A 16,398-nucleotide genomic window follows, 5' to 3' on the forward strand; every position below is an offset into this window, starting at 1 on the left:
CTGGCCCCACTTTTCATGTCAAGATGAACTGCATAATAATTGTTTCAGCAGTTTTCTTGCAATTTTTTTTCCCTGTTTCTCCCAAGTAACCGTAAAGATAAAGTTATTTTAAGTGCAAGCACTGAGGAAACTCGAAGTCTGCAATTGCGGAAATGGCACAGGGAGAGGTGGGGGGAAAGCCCTGGGTAACTTATGCAAGTTTCACAACTTTCTTCTATTAGACTGAAAAAAACATTACAGCTGCCAGTAACTTGGCAACGTCACTTATTAAGAGTTCTGTAGATCTGATGAGGAACATCATGTTGTTGGTGGCTTCCAATAAAATGCTAATCACTGGACTAGACTCAGTTGGTAGCTGACACAGTAAGATCCTGTTCAGTAATTTTGTCACAGAAAGTGCACAGCCCAGAAAAATACTCAAACAAGTATCCTACTCACTGTTCTGCAGTGAGATCTCTCTGATAGTGAGGAAATTCTACTCTACATCTGAAATCACTGTCTCCAGTTCGAACGCTTATAAAAAATATTTCCCACAAAACTCACTTTAAGCACGAGGTTTCTTTACCGAAAAGCCATTTCAGAAGAAAACTCACAATTGTTAAATCAGCTAAAAGATGATTTTCTGTTCTTACTTATCATAGCATAATAATCAACAAAGTATCTTTTACTTCACAATTACCTGATACATTAATGTAATATTGGGATCAAAAGTCTATTCAATCAATGCTACAAGCTTTTAGCGATATTTGAAAATGCAACAGAAATCATATTAGACTAGCTAAAGATCAGTTAGTCATGGCAGAAAGACTCTTACACAGATGTAGGAGCAGATTAGTCAGTTCTATGAAGCAGAGATCAAACCATGTGAATTGAATGTGAACATTTTAAATTTTTAGGATGCATATTCTTGTTTAAAGAGCTAAGAAATTTAAACTCAGAAGATAAAACTGAAGTCACTATGAACTTAAGACTGGTAGGAGTAAACGACACTTGCGAAGAGATCTGAAGTCTTCCCTAGATTCAACCTTCTACCAGTTTAAGACCTGTAATTTTTTCCATCTTTATTGATTCTTCCACAGGATAGTTAAAACACTGCTTCAATTAACTTAACATAAAAGTTTAAGTCTCAAAATTGTGGTAGAACTGCCAACTCCTTCCTCATGTATTTTTAACTGACTGACTTCCCAAGCCTGGAATGTCCAGACCGGAGATAAACCATGCCTGCAGTAAAGGTGACCAGTGACATTACATATGAAGTGTCCAAAGAATTCTCATATTCTGTTTCCTCCTCCGGGAAGGTGAAAACTGGGAAAAATAACCATCTACTGCTTGATGTGGTTGCTGAAAACATGACACTATGGTCAAGATGCCTGCACTCCTCTCCTGATTCAACACACCATATTTAAAATAGTCTACAGGCAGTCTCTACCAGGATGAGAAGTATATCACTATTACTGAAATACTAATGTTTATCAGCTCCCTAAAGCAGAATCACACCATAACAGCAGCAATTTATTATTTCATATAGAAAAATAAAACCTTCTGGTTCTCTATTTCACCAGCACTTTCCAACAGAAACAAGTATTCGATACAGGTCTCTTTCCTTTAGATTTAAGAAAGCAACTGTAACTTTAAAATATATCAAGTTTATAGGCTGTGTCTAAAAGCAGTTTATTTTGAATGAGTGATCTTTAAAAGCCCTGAAAATCCCAAGCTTGAAGAATCTCTTAAATTAAAAAGATGACACACAGATGAGTTCCATTTAAGCAATCAGTGCTGACACATTAATAATGAAATAAAATATGCTGAAGTATTTCAAACATTTTGCAGCTGCTACAACAGCACTATTACCTAATACAGGTATATTTACCAATTTCCACATTTTCTAGTACAAGCAGTTAAAATCAAAATACTTCTTTTTATTTGCTTAATCATTAACTGGTAATCTAATGACTTTTCAAATATAAATCTGACAAGCGGTATTTGAATTGGTTTTTATTTCAAGTATTAGGATAATTCCTCAGCTGTAACTATGCTCAGTTCTCCTTTCTGCTCACCTAACAGCCACGTAACAAGGTTCAGGCATCCTTGCAAAGGGAAACTGTCTCTCTCACAGACCAAAAGTAGACCTTTGGGCTCTAGGAAGTTCAGATTTCCAAACCACAGAAAAGTTTTTAGCCTTTATAACTAAAGTATATTGTTATAAGGACCAGAATAAAACATTTAACTTGGCTGGATGCCCTTGTAAAACTTCAATAATCAACAAGTCTAATGTTTTTATTGTCACCCATAAACTTGCTTTAACCTCTTGCCATATGAATAAGGATATCCTTTTCCATTACCTCAGTGAAGCTACACACATTATCATAACAAAATTGGCTTCTGCATTAACTTAGTCCAAAACTGGTTTCTAATTTCAGAAAAATGATATTTGTATTGGGTAGGGGCTTTTCCCCCCCGAAGCATGCATATATTTTTGTATCTTGTTTTGTTATGCAAAATGAAAAAAAATCTATTTGAAAACTGAATTAGAAATACATCTGCAATCATAGTCTATGAATATACAACATTTTTCATAATTGTAACACTGCACTGTTGGGGAATAAACTGACAGATGGAGACTCCAATGCATTCTACAGACCAGAATATATTAATGGATTCACATAATCTGAGAGAGGACACGTGTAGTAAAACAAATTATTCTATCTAAAACTTAAATTACCCATTTCATTTTTGTTTAATATTAACTCTATACAGAAGTGTACCTGAAATCTTAATTGTACCTATGTTGCTAAGGCTGCTCATTATGCTTTAGCATAGCTGTATAAAGAAGCACCTTAAATGGTTTGCCTGTCACATTTTGTGACATGATCTAGTCGCACATTTTCAAGTTATCTAGAGTTTTAACTTAAATTCTATAAATTATACAACGATGTTTAAAATGGATTCACTTATGAAAGACAGTATTAGATGATAATACAGGACTCAATAAAACTGAAAATTTTCTATGCAAGAATAGCAATGGTACAAGTTAAAACCTTAATTAGGTTTTTAGTCTGAGCTTAAATCTTAACAAAGCTTAACTTGTAATTCCCATCTTACCCTAAATGCATTCCTCTTCACATGGTCAACCAACCTTTGTACGCAAGCAACAGCACAAGTAAATGATTCATGTGGATTAACCAGATTATTATTCATATACACACACGTGTGTATATATATAAATACATATTAATTTCCCCCCAAATCTCTGTATATGTCTAAAACTATGTGCAATTTTTAAACTGTAGAAAATAAACTATTCTTACCTTTTCAGCTGTTAACTGTTTTGATGGTTTTTCTGATTCTCTCTCTCTCTTTTTCTCTTCTTTCTTTTTTTCTTTTTCCTTCTGCAAAAAGAAAAAGCATTTTGCTAGTACCCAATTTGCAAACATATTGAATGTCTACAGCCATACAGAATAGAAACAAATATCTGCAGTTATTCCTTTTTAAATCAGAGCTTATGCCTCTATCTGCTCTGCTTCCAGAAGTGAAGCTCATTTTGCTCAGATAGTAGTACTAAAAATACTGTAACTTTGAGAATTCAAGAAATGCACTATTTCACCTGGTCATCTGCGTTTCTGCTTCTAAGAAGACGGGGAAAAAAAAACCAGTGTTGCTTCTCCTGAACTGTGCAGAGCTGAAGAGAAAACCCATCTCTACAAGTACTTCCATTAACTCTGATAACCTCTCTCATCAGGGCAGATGTCAGTTACCTTGACCAAAGAACAGCTTTCTGCAGAAAGTTACTAATTTTTAAAAGCTAATCTAGGTGTCTTAAACAACACTTCTGAATGTAAAAAGTTGCCTTAGGCCCTATGACAGACCACCTGAGTCACAAGACATTAAGTTGTTCCAGAAAGTGAAAATATAAAAGATGCCTTTACTCTGAATGTATCATAATGACATTACAGAAGTTTCTTCATTTTGGTTTTAAATGAATAAATGGGCCAATATTACAGACTTAGTCTGATTGAATCAAAGCATAAAATATTCATTAAGGAATAACATGCAGAAAATATGCACTTTTTAGGCCAGCAATTGTTTTGACAAAGTGTTAGTAGTTTAGACCAGTAATCCGTCTGCATTTACCTTGTTCAACTACAGTGTAGCACTATTGAGTATATTTGAACATTAAAATGGACTGACACAAGGGTTTACCTCATAGTAACTCCTAAATGTTCTTTAGTCTTTAGACTTGTATCCCTTTGTTCAAAGCTTCGAAACAGCTTTGTTTCACAAAACACTATTGTTTAGCAAGTTTCCTAACATTAGGAGGAAGGCTGAGAGGTTAGACAACTGTCTATGTAGCTCCAATATTAAAAATAAAATAACTTACTAGGTTATAGTTTGTGTCAATAAGGATTGTTTGTTTTTTCTTTTTTTTTTAACATCCAATATATATAATTTTTAAATCTTTATAACATGGCATTTACTTCATATAGTTCTAACACTAAGATGAACTGAGGTTTTTTTTGCTGGGGGACCAGGCACAGAGTGACTCAAGTAACATATTCTTCACAACTTCCAATAACCAATCTACCAGATGGATTGAGGTTACTCAAGTTCCACTAAACCTTGTGAATTATTTCATCAGGCATTAACCTGAACACTCAGTTGCAGGAAAATCGGACTATCAGACCAAGCACCTGCTTACAAGCAACAGAAAGCAATGACCACAGTCATGAAACTGCAGCAGGGGAATTCAGAATGCCTGCTTTGACAAAAAGAAACAGAGACCAACTTAGATTTTAGTGAACATTAGGAACACAAAAATGAACATAGTATTCCAAAACAGAGGCCCTGTCTAAACTGTATCTCACCTGTGGAAGTGCAAGGTGTTCAAGAGAAGTCCGTATGACTGGGACAAGTATAGGGCAGTGCTTTATTTTGAGGTCACATAATAGCCTGCGACTTGTAGGCTTTTTGAACTAAGATTACAAATGCACAGCTATGTCTTTCAATGAAGCTTAGCCTTTCTTCCATTACTGTTTCACTGACCCTAGTACCAACCTGCATTCTAATATACATGCACATACACCGTCAGAGCAGTAACTTTTCCAAAAGTCTTTCATTGTCTGTCCTCACTTCCCACTCCAACCTTCACAAGTAGAATAATTTAAATAAACCTAATCTCTTCTCCTGTAGGAACCTTTCTATATTTTAGACAACTGCATCGAAAGATGTGTGACCAGCAGGTCAAGGAAGGTGATTCTACCCCTTGTACTCTGCTGTCTTAAGACCCTTCCTCTGGTATCCAGCTCTGGGGCCCCCAAAAATCAGAAAAACATGGATCTGCTGAAGCAAGTAGTCAAGAGAAGTGTCACTAAGATGACTGTGGGCTGGAACACCTCTCCTATAAAGATGAGCTGAGAGAGTTGGGGTTGTCCAGCCTGAAGAAGAAAGAAGACTCCAGGAACACCTTATAGTCTTCTGGTACATAAAGGGTGGCTACAGGAAAGATGGGTAGGGACTCTCTACGGGGATAGGACAAAGGGGAATAGCTTTAAACTGAATTACAGTAGGTTTAGTTTAGATATTAGAAAGAAATTCTTTCCTGTGAGGGTGGTGAGGCACTGGAACAAGCTGCCCAGAGAAACTGTGGATGCCCCATCCCTGGAAATGTTCAAGACCAGGTTGGATGGGTTATGAGCAATCTGATCTAGTGGAAAGTGTCCCTGCCCAAGGCAGAGGGGTTGGAACTAGATGGCCTTTAAGGTCCCTTCCAACCCAAACCATTCTGTGATTTGTTTCCTTTCCTCCCGGGAAAGGGCATTGGAAGTGCCATGACAATACCCTTACTTTTCAAATAGACTACCTTAACTTTGCTTGAATATGTTTTAGTGAAAGCAGAGTTTAAGTTTTTGCATACAATCATCTTCAGGATGTCCAGTTTGACTCCAATGTTTTTCTAAAATATGTTTTGTTAAAAAACCTTGCTTCTGGAGGAAAAAGTATCTGGAAACTTTTGATCTTCAGGACTTGAAGATCGAGGAGGGTTTGAAGAAAGTTTCATATGGCAAACACTCCATAAAGGTGACCAAATACAAATACATGCCTCTCCTTGCCCTTAACAAAACCCTGAAAGCTTCACAGTGAATACATGGAGACTTAAACTGTTCTACAGTGTTTCTGCCTCCACACCTCACAGAGCCCACAGGAACTCTCTTGATTCCCAGTGAGTTTATTTTTATTCATTTAATTTTCACCATGTACTTGAAAACGCAAAAGTCCTTCATCCTCACGCTTCTCAATTTCAATATGCAAGCTTTCTGCCTCAGCTCCATTAGATAAAAATGAATTCAGACAAAATAAAAACATTTCTCAGATGCTGTATTGATGCCAGAACTTCAACTCAAGTGTTTCATTACTTGCAAAAGCAGTCAAAAAGCACTGTGAATATAATAAAATGAAATTGGCTTCATATTGCTCTTAAATTCTAAGCAAAAATTATTCATTTTTTTCCCAAGTTTCATTTCTATCAACATGGCATACTGTTACACAGAGGAACTTTCAAACGAGAACGCATAAATAGAGGCGGGTAAGAAAGTGAAGGTAAGTTTCATTCCAAGTGGCTGCTGCTACTCCTGCTACAACATAAAAAACATGTCAAATTCAATGAGGCTTGTGGTCTAGTCCATGACCCTGTCATTTAAACTTTAATTAATGTTTAAATATAGCTGAACTAAAATAATTTATAATGTCGGTCCATATATTCTGTATTTAGAAGGAAAAAATGTGACAGGATCAGATCATAACTTATTTAATATTCTGTATAGAATCTCAATTTAGAGTGAAGCATCTGAAAGAGCATTCCCAGTCTAAAAAATATATTTCATTATTGTTGCAAATTGTGACAGTTACTGAAAGCTGACACAAATGATGCCTCATCTACTAATTGTGTGTTAAGTTTTTCAAAGGTCCTTCTAAACAGTTAATGTAACATCAGCATATATACATATCCCAGCTAGAAGTATGAGTCAAATTAATTCTACATTTATCTCCAAGGAGAACAAATTAAATCGCTGGAACAATACTGATAATTTAGATTCTGAAACAAGCAAGTAATACAAAAAAAAGATATCAAGAATTATGCCTGAGGAGACAGGACAATGTCACTCATACCCATTAGCTGGGAATGAAATGGTTTTTCCACAGTTTTGTGACACTAAACCAGAGCAGAACAAAAATTTTGACCCAGAAACATCAAGAGGTAACAATCACACATATGCTTTGTCCGGCTGTATTGGCTCTTTTCATTTAGCAAGTCCAAGAAAAAAGGAGAGAAATATTTTAAATGTGTAAAGTATTACCAGCAATTCAAATTCTCAAGTTATCTCAGTGAAATTATCCTATAGAAATGTAAACATTTGCGCAAAGCAGTAACCTGATAAGAGTTACACCCAAACCAATATACCTCTGCTTTGCTCTTCTCAGCAGCAGCTTGCAGAGAAGGAGAGGATGCCAAAGGCTGAGCAGCATCAGATGATGATATCTGTACAAAACAGAGGAAAGAAATGAGAAAGAAAATAAGCAAGAACAGCTGGGAAGTGAGGGAGCAGAGGTGGCTAAGAGACATGATTTTCATTCCTTTTCTTTCAATAATTTTGGTGGTGGTGGTTACACAACACAGAAGAAACATAAAGAGGAGACAAAATATTTGATCCTTTTTTTTCTGAGTACAAGATTTCCTTTAAATCTTTCAGGCAGGAAAGTGTGACTTATATAATGAAACTCACTAGAATAGAATATAAGCAAATGAATCTGGATAAGATCATATCACAGGCCTAAGAAAAATAATTAGGTTTCAGCCATTGTTCAATTTTTATCCAGTGTAACTACTGAAATATTAATGTCCTGAAGCATGAAGGCACACTGTCCCAGAGGAGGGGGAGAGAAGAGAGTGCCTTTGTTCTTGTTCAATGTAACAGAATACTTTTATTAAGAGGAATGCAAAATAACTCTGGAAGTTATACGTTAATTAAAGTTCTAATTAATTCTTCTCTAAGAGCACTCCAAGTACTTAAAGAGCTTAGGGTTAATATAAAGCTGCATCTTAACAGTGGGTTGACAGACCTCCCAGACAAGTCATACTTCTTTTCTAGGAATTGGTATGTAAAATTGGTATTAATACCACTAGACTTCCAGAATTATCCAAATAGTGTAAGTTATATATGCTCAAGAAAATAGGATTTCTCTAAATGTATTTTCATACATCTTCCTATCCTATTTCTCTATGCATAGTTGATCACTTTAATGGAAACATTATCTTTCTATTGCCTTATTATAAAAATGCAACTGAAATAAATTTTCCAAACATGTAGAAGATCTTCAGAGCTATAAAGCTGACACTTCTAGATTGTCTTGTATCACCTCCACTATACAGAAGGAAAATTTAGAAATAAATAAAGCTGTTACAGATCGGGTCATTATGTTGGGCCAAAATAACCAATTTAGATGACATGTTTTTACTCAGCCTAAAAAAACTAGCTTGCTCTAAACAGAAACTGAAAGCTGATAAAAAACCCCCTCTCTACCTTCATGCCTAAACACCCTTTAATTCTTACAGAAAATCCTACCAGTACCTTGGCTTATACAGCTGGAATATTCATAGAATATATATACTTATTATTTTTACAAACTCAGAAACTCCACCTATGCTGGAAGGTGGTGTAGAGCTTCAGGTAAGATATTTAAAGGGTTTAATTTTAAAACCAAATTTTACCTGCAGAAATATGAAACAGAATCCTCATTTCTAAATTTACTGTTTTAAAATCCTCAGGTTATTAGCAGAGTTATGGATATATTTGCTGCAATGAAGCAGTTTCTCAAATGGTAGCATTCTGTTGCTATAGGAACATTGGGATCTTGTTTATTCAGACTGCACCACATTGTAAAAAAATAATGTCAGAAAAATGATAAGGTAACTATATAAGACACTGAAATATGGACTCTAACATCATGCTCCTTACTAAGATCTCAATGAAATGCAAATATGTGAAATTCTGATAATGAAACATCTTAGGTATACTTTCAAGTTGCTAAAGTGTGATTCTTGGTTTGGGTTCGCAGTGTCTTTCACTCTGTTGTATGCTTCAGATTTTAGAATTTAAGCTTGATAGCTCTCACAGGTGAACAGCAGGTAACAGCTACTCATTACACAGAACCAGGTAAGCAGAATTTCATTTGGGGGTTAGGGGAAAAATGAGCATTATAGATGTTTGCATCAATTTCCATCCTCCCATAATAGTTCTTCTCAATCTGCATACCATCTTCATAAATTAAGGGGTTATCTAACCTAGGAGAAGGTAATCCTATGAAGGGCTGAAAGCAATTATTATAGTTTTGATAATCAAGTAGAGAATCATAGAACCAATGGAAAGGTGTCATGCAAGCTATAAGCAGAAGCAGAGTGAAATGCAGTCGCTATCTAGCATGGGATATATAACAGGATGCACAAGTTGAGAAATGCCCAAGCGTAATGTTTAAAGACAACCAGCAGCACTACAACCACTTCAGGCAAAAAAGAACTTGAAAGCACACTTCACATATGCAAATATTCAACTAAGCAAGAATACAAAAGGCGTACAACTGCAGCTAATCTTTAAGAGAAGACACATTACAATGTATAAAGAACTGATTAAGTTTATATAATGAAAGCAACAGCACGAGGTTGGGCTGCTGAACAGCTTTATCACCACTGCATCGTGTTAAATTTGTTATCTACCATGCTGCGCTAGATAAGGAAAGCTGAATGAAAAAATCCAATCAAACTGAGCGGCTGGACAAAGCTAAACATGTGAACATTGTCTACCTAGAATTTTGTAAAAACTTTTACACCATTTCCCGGAGCATTCTCTTGGAGAAACCAGCTGCTCACGACTTGGACAGGTGCACTGTTCGCTGGATAAAAACTGGCTGCATGGCCGGGCAGAATGCTGCGACATCCAGCTGGTGGCTGGTCACTAGTGGGGTTCCCCAGGGCTCAGTATTGGAGCCAGTCCTGTTTAATATCTTTATCCATGATCTGGATGAGAAGATGGAGTGCACCCCCAGTCAGTCTGCAGATGACACCAAGTTGGGTGGGAGTGATAATCTGCTGGAGGGGAAGAATGCTCTGAAGAGAGATCTGACAGGCTGGATCCATAGGCCAAGGCCAATTGAGTAAGATTCGACAAGGTGAAGTGCCAGGTCCTGAACTTGGGTCTTTTGGGAAAGAGCAGCTAGAAATGTGCCTGGGGAAAAAGGATCTGGGGGTGCTGGCTGACAGCCATCTAAATATCTACATCAAAATCCAAGACAATTTCCAGGCATACTTCAAATTCAAGTATAAAAGCACACGCTGATCTACTCTGATAACATGTTTGCACTATGCTCTGGAAAGTTGTCAACTAAGACATTCTTGATTATTGACACTTTAAAGTACCAGACAAAACCAATGGTGACCCCTGCAACCAATCACACATACTACTAGAAAAAGAATAATGGTGATGTGCTTGTGTGCATTATGAACGTACTGCAGAATGACAACTAGCATTCAAATATATAATTTTGATTTTTAACTTAAGAGTAGTTGGGTTTTTGATTAAGAAGTTAATTCAGGATTGCCTAAAATGGAGAATGAAAGCAAGGAGCTGTTTCTTAAGTTTCCATATTTCTTGTATGTTCACAAAATTTCTACTGCACTTCAGACCAGAAGACTTGCAGTCATTTAATTTTTAGCAATTCTTGAATCTCTTTCCATTGTGTGCATCTTGGGACTCCTTTTTAGAAAGACAATACAGCAAAAATAGCCACTTTGCATAATAAAGCTCAATACTGTCTTTAATGAATGCATTATCAAACCATCCAGAAAGTTTGCAGCTGAAACAAATACAAAGGTGCCCTCGAGTGGCCAGTTTATACACACACAATATGCAGGGAAATAACCTAAACAAAGAGGACTACTCTGCTTTCATTTGGCAGGCTTTAAGTTCAGCTTCAACATATGTTTTTCTTCTTTCAGCAGACTTCTGACTTTATTACTATACATCTCCAATGAATGTTGACAACAGTAAAATCAGCAATTTATCTTAAAGCAGTAGCAATTATAGACTGCTATTAGATGCACATAAACACACAATCAATTGCTTGACATTTTTAAAGAGGCTTATCCTTGAAATACTGAAAGGAGTATAAGAATAGTAATGTACTATCAATAACACTTACCTACAAACTTTAGGTTTCTGGCAAGGTTCTAAAGTTCTTTAGGTTAACGGGTAAGGCTTTTTTTAAAATCACTAAAATGTCTCCCTGTGCTGGTTTTGCTTGGGGTAGAATTAATTTTCTTCACAGTGGCTTGTATGGGGCTATGTTTTGGATTTGTGCTGAACACAGGGTTGATAATAAAGAGATGTTTTTGTTATTGCTGAGCAGTGCTTACAAGGAACCAAGGCCTTTTCTGCTTTTCATACTGCCACACTGGCAAGGAAGCTGGGGGTACATGGGAGGTTGGGCGGAGACACAGCCAGTGACCCAAACTGACCAAGAGGATATGCCATACCATATCACATCGTGCCCAGTATATAGAGTGGGGTTCGAGGGGGACACATTCAGAGTGATGGTGTTTGTCTTCCCAAGTCACTGTTACGTGTGATAGGGCCCTGCTCTCCTGGAGATGGCAGAACACCTGTCTGCCCATGGGAAGCAGTGAATTAATTCCTTGTTTTGCTTTGCTTGTGTGCACAGTTTTGCTTTCCCTACAACCTTCTCTACAACCTGAGTCTTTATCTCAACCCATGAGTTTTCCAGCTTTTACCCTTCCAATTCTCTTCCCAATCCCACTGATGGGGGAGTGAGCAAGTGGCTGCCTGGGGCTTGGTTGCCAGCTGAAGTAAAACCACAACACTCCCTCATTCAGTGCTTTAATGCTTGACACCCCATAAAAAAGTTCAAAGTCCCATGTTTTACAAAACAGAGCCATAGCTGGCCTTTCAAAGAAGCCAGTACTGCTCTTCCATCAATACTATGAACACACTCGCCACTCCTCAATCCCTTCAGAGTGATCGTACCTTGTCACAGGAATAGGGTGAAGCTTAGGCATAAGCTGAATATGTGCAGAGCTACAGACATTCACAAAATTTACATCAAACAGAGATGTAACTATGTACCGTTCTGGCAAATATAGATATATTTAATAGATTTGAGCACAAAATACTTTTTCCAACTCTAAACAAGAACATCTGCACCTACTGTTGCCCACTTTTTTTTTAGATTATTTAGTTTTTCCTTTAGATATTAGAGAGAGTTACCATGGCTTCATTAAAGGCTGGCACTGGACAAACAAAACAGATGCTTTAATCTCTTATTGAAGCTCCTTCCACTTCCCCTGTCCAGCCTAACCAATGTTTTCAGTATAATAACTGCATGCACCAGTACAGGTTCAGTATCAAGTGGCTGGAAAGCAGATTTCAGAAGAGGACCTTGTGGTCCAGGTGGATAAGTTGGGCATGAGCCAGCATCACGGACTCACAAGTACAAGAGAGACATGGGCACACTGAAGCAAGTCCAGCAAAGGCACAATAAGATGTTTAAAGGACCAGAGCACCTTTCAGACAAGGAAAGGCATAGTGAGTTCAGGTTGTTTAGCCTGGAGGAGAGAAAGCTGGAAGGGCAGGGAGAGGGTAAGGAGCAAAGACTAAGGCAGACAGACTGCTGCCTGTGGTATCCAGGAACAGGACCAAGAGGCACTGAACATAAACTGAAATACAGGAAACTCCACTGAAACATAAGAATAAATTGACTCATTTTTTTAGTGTGGAGATGGTTGAATACTGGAACAGGTTGTCCATTTCAGGTCCATTCCAGCCCATGCTATTCAGCAATTCCATAATTCAACCCGTTCGAACAGAATGATCTTGAAAATAATTTATCCCCCTTTCACTATCCCTGCTTCAAGTCATAATTCTTGTATAGTACTTCAGTGCTTCCTACTGATGCCTATCTTGATTAACATATTTTAAAAATACTTCATATCACTTAATTCATAGATTTTTCACAGACCACTGAAAAACCCACTAGGGTTGCTGCAATACTGGGAGGGGTAACTGGTAACCTCTCTCCGCGACAATGACGGAATGCTTCGGAATGATAGCTACTATAAACTTACTGTTCACATACCCTGTCATATCCCAGTTTATCCATCTAAAGGTGCCTACATAACATACTTAGTGCAGTAAATGTGTTACAGATTTAATCTCCTTTAAGATAACTTTCTGGAAGGTGTGCCATCACAATCTCTTAATGAACATCACATTTTAGCCAGTTGCCTAAGTTCATACTTGTTAAATTATACACAATGTCTTAGGAAAATGTGAAAAATGTTCCTGCAGTGAACTTAAGCCATAGAAAACATCTGCTTCATACAAAATTCACACGCTTTCTTAAATACAGAAACTTTCTTTAGTATTCTAAAACATTGTCAGGACGTGATAATATATTCCCACTTCATGTAGTAGAATAGATTGTACCAGTTCATAATTTTTGAGACTGAAAGTATCTGGAATCTACTTAGTTGGTTCACCATCCACGCTGAATAAGGCAATTTCCATATGCATTCCCCTATATACTTATTTGTATTAAAAGCTGTAGAGATTGTTTGTGATGATACTTGCATCTGCACTTGGGCAGCATTACAGAACTTTCATTTCACATTTTTCCAAAAATGATGGACCAGAGAACTCTGAGATCTATACATTTTAATAGATTTTAAATATTTTTTAAAGTCAAGCTACTTTTAGTCAGCATTATTCTAATCTATATTTGATTTTGATTTAATTGCATTATTCAATTTAAAATGTAACTAGTCAGTAAAACCACAGGTGGTTTTTTCCCCCATAGCTTTATTCTGCATTGCTTTTCAGTGAACCACAAGAAAAATAATTTAATTTTTCATATTTGCATATTTTTTATCTGCATGTTTGATGGCACTACTGGTTTCTGCTCTAGCTAATTTTGTTATTGTAGTGTGCAATTCTAAAAACCAAATTTAGTAATACAACAGTCTTGTCAGAAAACAGAACATCTCATATAATTAAGAATTAGAAATAAAAAATTTGTAACAAAAGATACATGAATTCTGACAACCAAAAACTGAACTTTCACATATACTCCTGGGCTCCAACAGACGGAATACATTAACAGAGATGTACTGTTAGACAAACCTGAAAAGCTTATGAACTCGATAAACTTAACCTAAGAGAAATATTGTACTGCATGCTTTAAGATTATCTGTTCAAAACAACTTTTATGCTACAGGAAGCTTTCACCACCATCAACTTGTAACAGTGGATGAGATCTGGGAAAGCCCCTTAAATTTTTAAATACCACTTCAGTGAAATTACCACGTTAAGGAAAGTGATCCTTAGGGCATAGCAGCCTGTTTCTGCACTTCTGTATTATCTACTTATACCCAGAAGGGATTCATTTTACCAAATTACAACATACATATGCATCTCCAACTTAAATTGGTCCTAATCCAAGCAGAAAGTATTTCTGTTTCAAAGGTGATAATGAAAAGGGTCCTAAAAAGGTCACATGTCACCCCAACAATGCTAATTTTGATTAAAATAGGCACAATTTGCTCTCTGCAAAAGTAAGTCAAGAAATCTTCCAGAAGAGCTTGCCCTAGTGTAGCACTGACACCCCATTAGAACGGTTCACAAGAACTGTTTTCACTTACTGTTACTCCTGAAAGTATTGTATTAGCGAGTGCTTTGATGCTACCAAAACACTTCGGGGGGGGGGGGGGGTTGGGGGGGCTGAAGGCTACAAGTAGGAAAATCCCCTTTTCTCCACAGTTGCCCCTCAGTTCCCAGGGACTTTTAGCCACCTTCTGGCAGAGCAGGAAGAGAGAAGGTGTCTCAGATGTTATCAGGACTGCAAAATAAAGTTTTAGAAACTGTCACAACACCCTGCAAAGGGGCATGTACTCCATAGAACTCCCTTCCTCACTCCATTTTTCTCAAACTTCTCACAGACCTCTCTATGTGCTGGAAGCGTCATCTTCCCTGACAACAGTATCCAGAGGAGAAAAGGTCAGTAGGAGACAGGCAGAATGCAGGCTCAGCTTCACCCTTTTCTTCCTCTTCCTTGTCAGGGAAAGATGATCACTGAATACAATACCAGTCACAGCACTACACAAGCCTGTGAGCTGGGTCAGGACCAACAAATGTAACCCAATATAAGCACCAGACGACGACTGTACGTGCTACTGTACTTTTAGGATCTCAGCATAACTGTGATTTCAGACTGCCCAGGTCAAACCTGATTGTAGAATTATAGAATCACAGAATCAGTTGGGTTGGAAGGGACATCCGAGATCATCAAGTCCAACCCTTGATCCACTACCGCCATGGTTACTAAACCATGGCACTAAGTGCCACATCCAGTCTTATCTTAAAAACCTCCAGGGATGGAGAATCCACCACCTCCCTGGGCAGCCCATTCCAACACCTGATGTTCGGTGGCCTTGAAGAAATGCAGGTGACTGTGAATATGCGTGAGTCATCTATTGCTAAAATATTTCATAATCGGATTTTGTTCCTATCCAAAAGAGATTATGCCATTTACATTAGTCAGTGAAAGAAAAACCCAAGTAGGAAGCAAGTACTCAGCAGAAACATCCATCTCTTCAGCTTGTCTGGATTCTATCCTTGCTGCTATGACAGAGATTCATATTAGACTGCAACACGATAAAGCAAAATCTGATTACTCATTCGAACATATTAAGGCAGCAGTGAACTACTAAATTAGACACTAAAATTCTCTGTTTAGAAATATCTTTGGAGTCTTTTGAACTTTGTAAAGAAGTACAATTTTAAACTATTCTTCCTATTTTCCACTTTGGAATAAAAGTAAAGAAGGGTAGCTGACAGTGTAATTCAAACCCCAATCGTATTTTACCTTTTAAGTGAAGCAATTTTCCCCCATTTCAACAATGCTTAATGAAATACACTTCTGCAGTTCCCAGGTTTGCTTTTTTTTTCCCTTCTAAAATGAAACAATCATTCAATGATCCACTTTCTCAGATGAGAAAGGCAGCATATACTCTCACTCTTTTCACCCACACCTATACTTGCTTCACTGTCCAAGTTCACCGCCTAGTAAGATGGAGAAGTAAGCTACATGTTAGGCCATACTTACATTATCTGGGTATAGCTGTATTATGTTCATGCATAATATTTCAGCATAAATACAAATATATAAATAAAAATGTATTAACTAGATTGTATGTCACAGAAATAGATGTATCAAAAAACAAACAATCAAAAACTAACAAGCCTGCGAACTTCAGCCAAGGTGGACATTGTCAAAACTGCT

At 37.2% G+C, this 16,398-nt stretch overlaps 1 protein-coding gene across 2 annotated transcripts in view; it reads right to left on the bottom strand.

Annotated features, from left to right (window-relative positions):
• The window catches only part of SMAP1 (small ArfGAP 1), an 88,534-nt gene that overhangs the window by 40,907 nt on the left and 31,229 nt on the right, over window positions 1–16,398 (bottom strand). The window contains exons 5-6 of one of the 2 annotated variants that reach the window (XM_064650196.1): window positions 7,457–7,534; window positions 3,309–3,389 (exon numbers count right to left, since the gene is read on the bottom strand). In XM_064650196.1, the coding sequence (XP_064506266.1) occupies window positions 3,309–3,389; window positions 7,457–7,534 (159 nt within the window). The remainder of the gene's footprint in view (window positions 1–3,308; window positions 3,390–7,456; window positions 7,535–16,398) is intronic. The other variant, XM_064650197.1, reaches the window with a different exon arrangement.

Source organism: Pseudopipra pipra, chromosome 3 (assembly GCF_036250125.1).
Source record: "Pseudopipra pipra isolate bDixPip1 chromosome 3, bDixPip1.hap1, whole genome shotgun sequence".
In the NCBI taxonomy this organism is placed as follows: domain Eukaryota; kingdom Metazoa; phylum Chordata; class Aves; order Passeriformes; family Pipridae; genus Pseudopipra; species Pseudopipra pipra.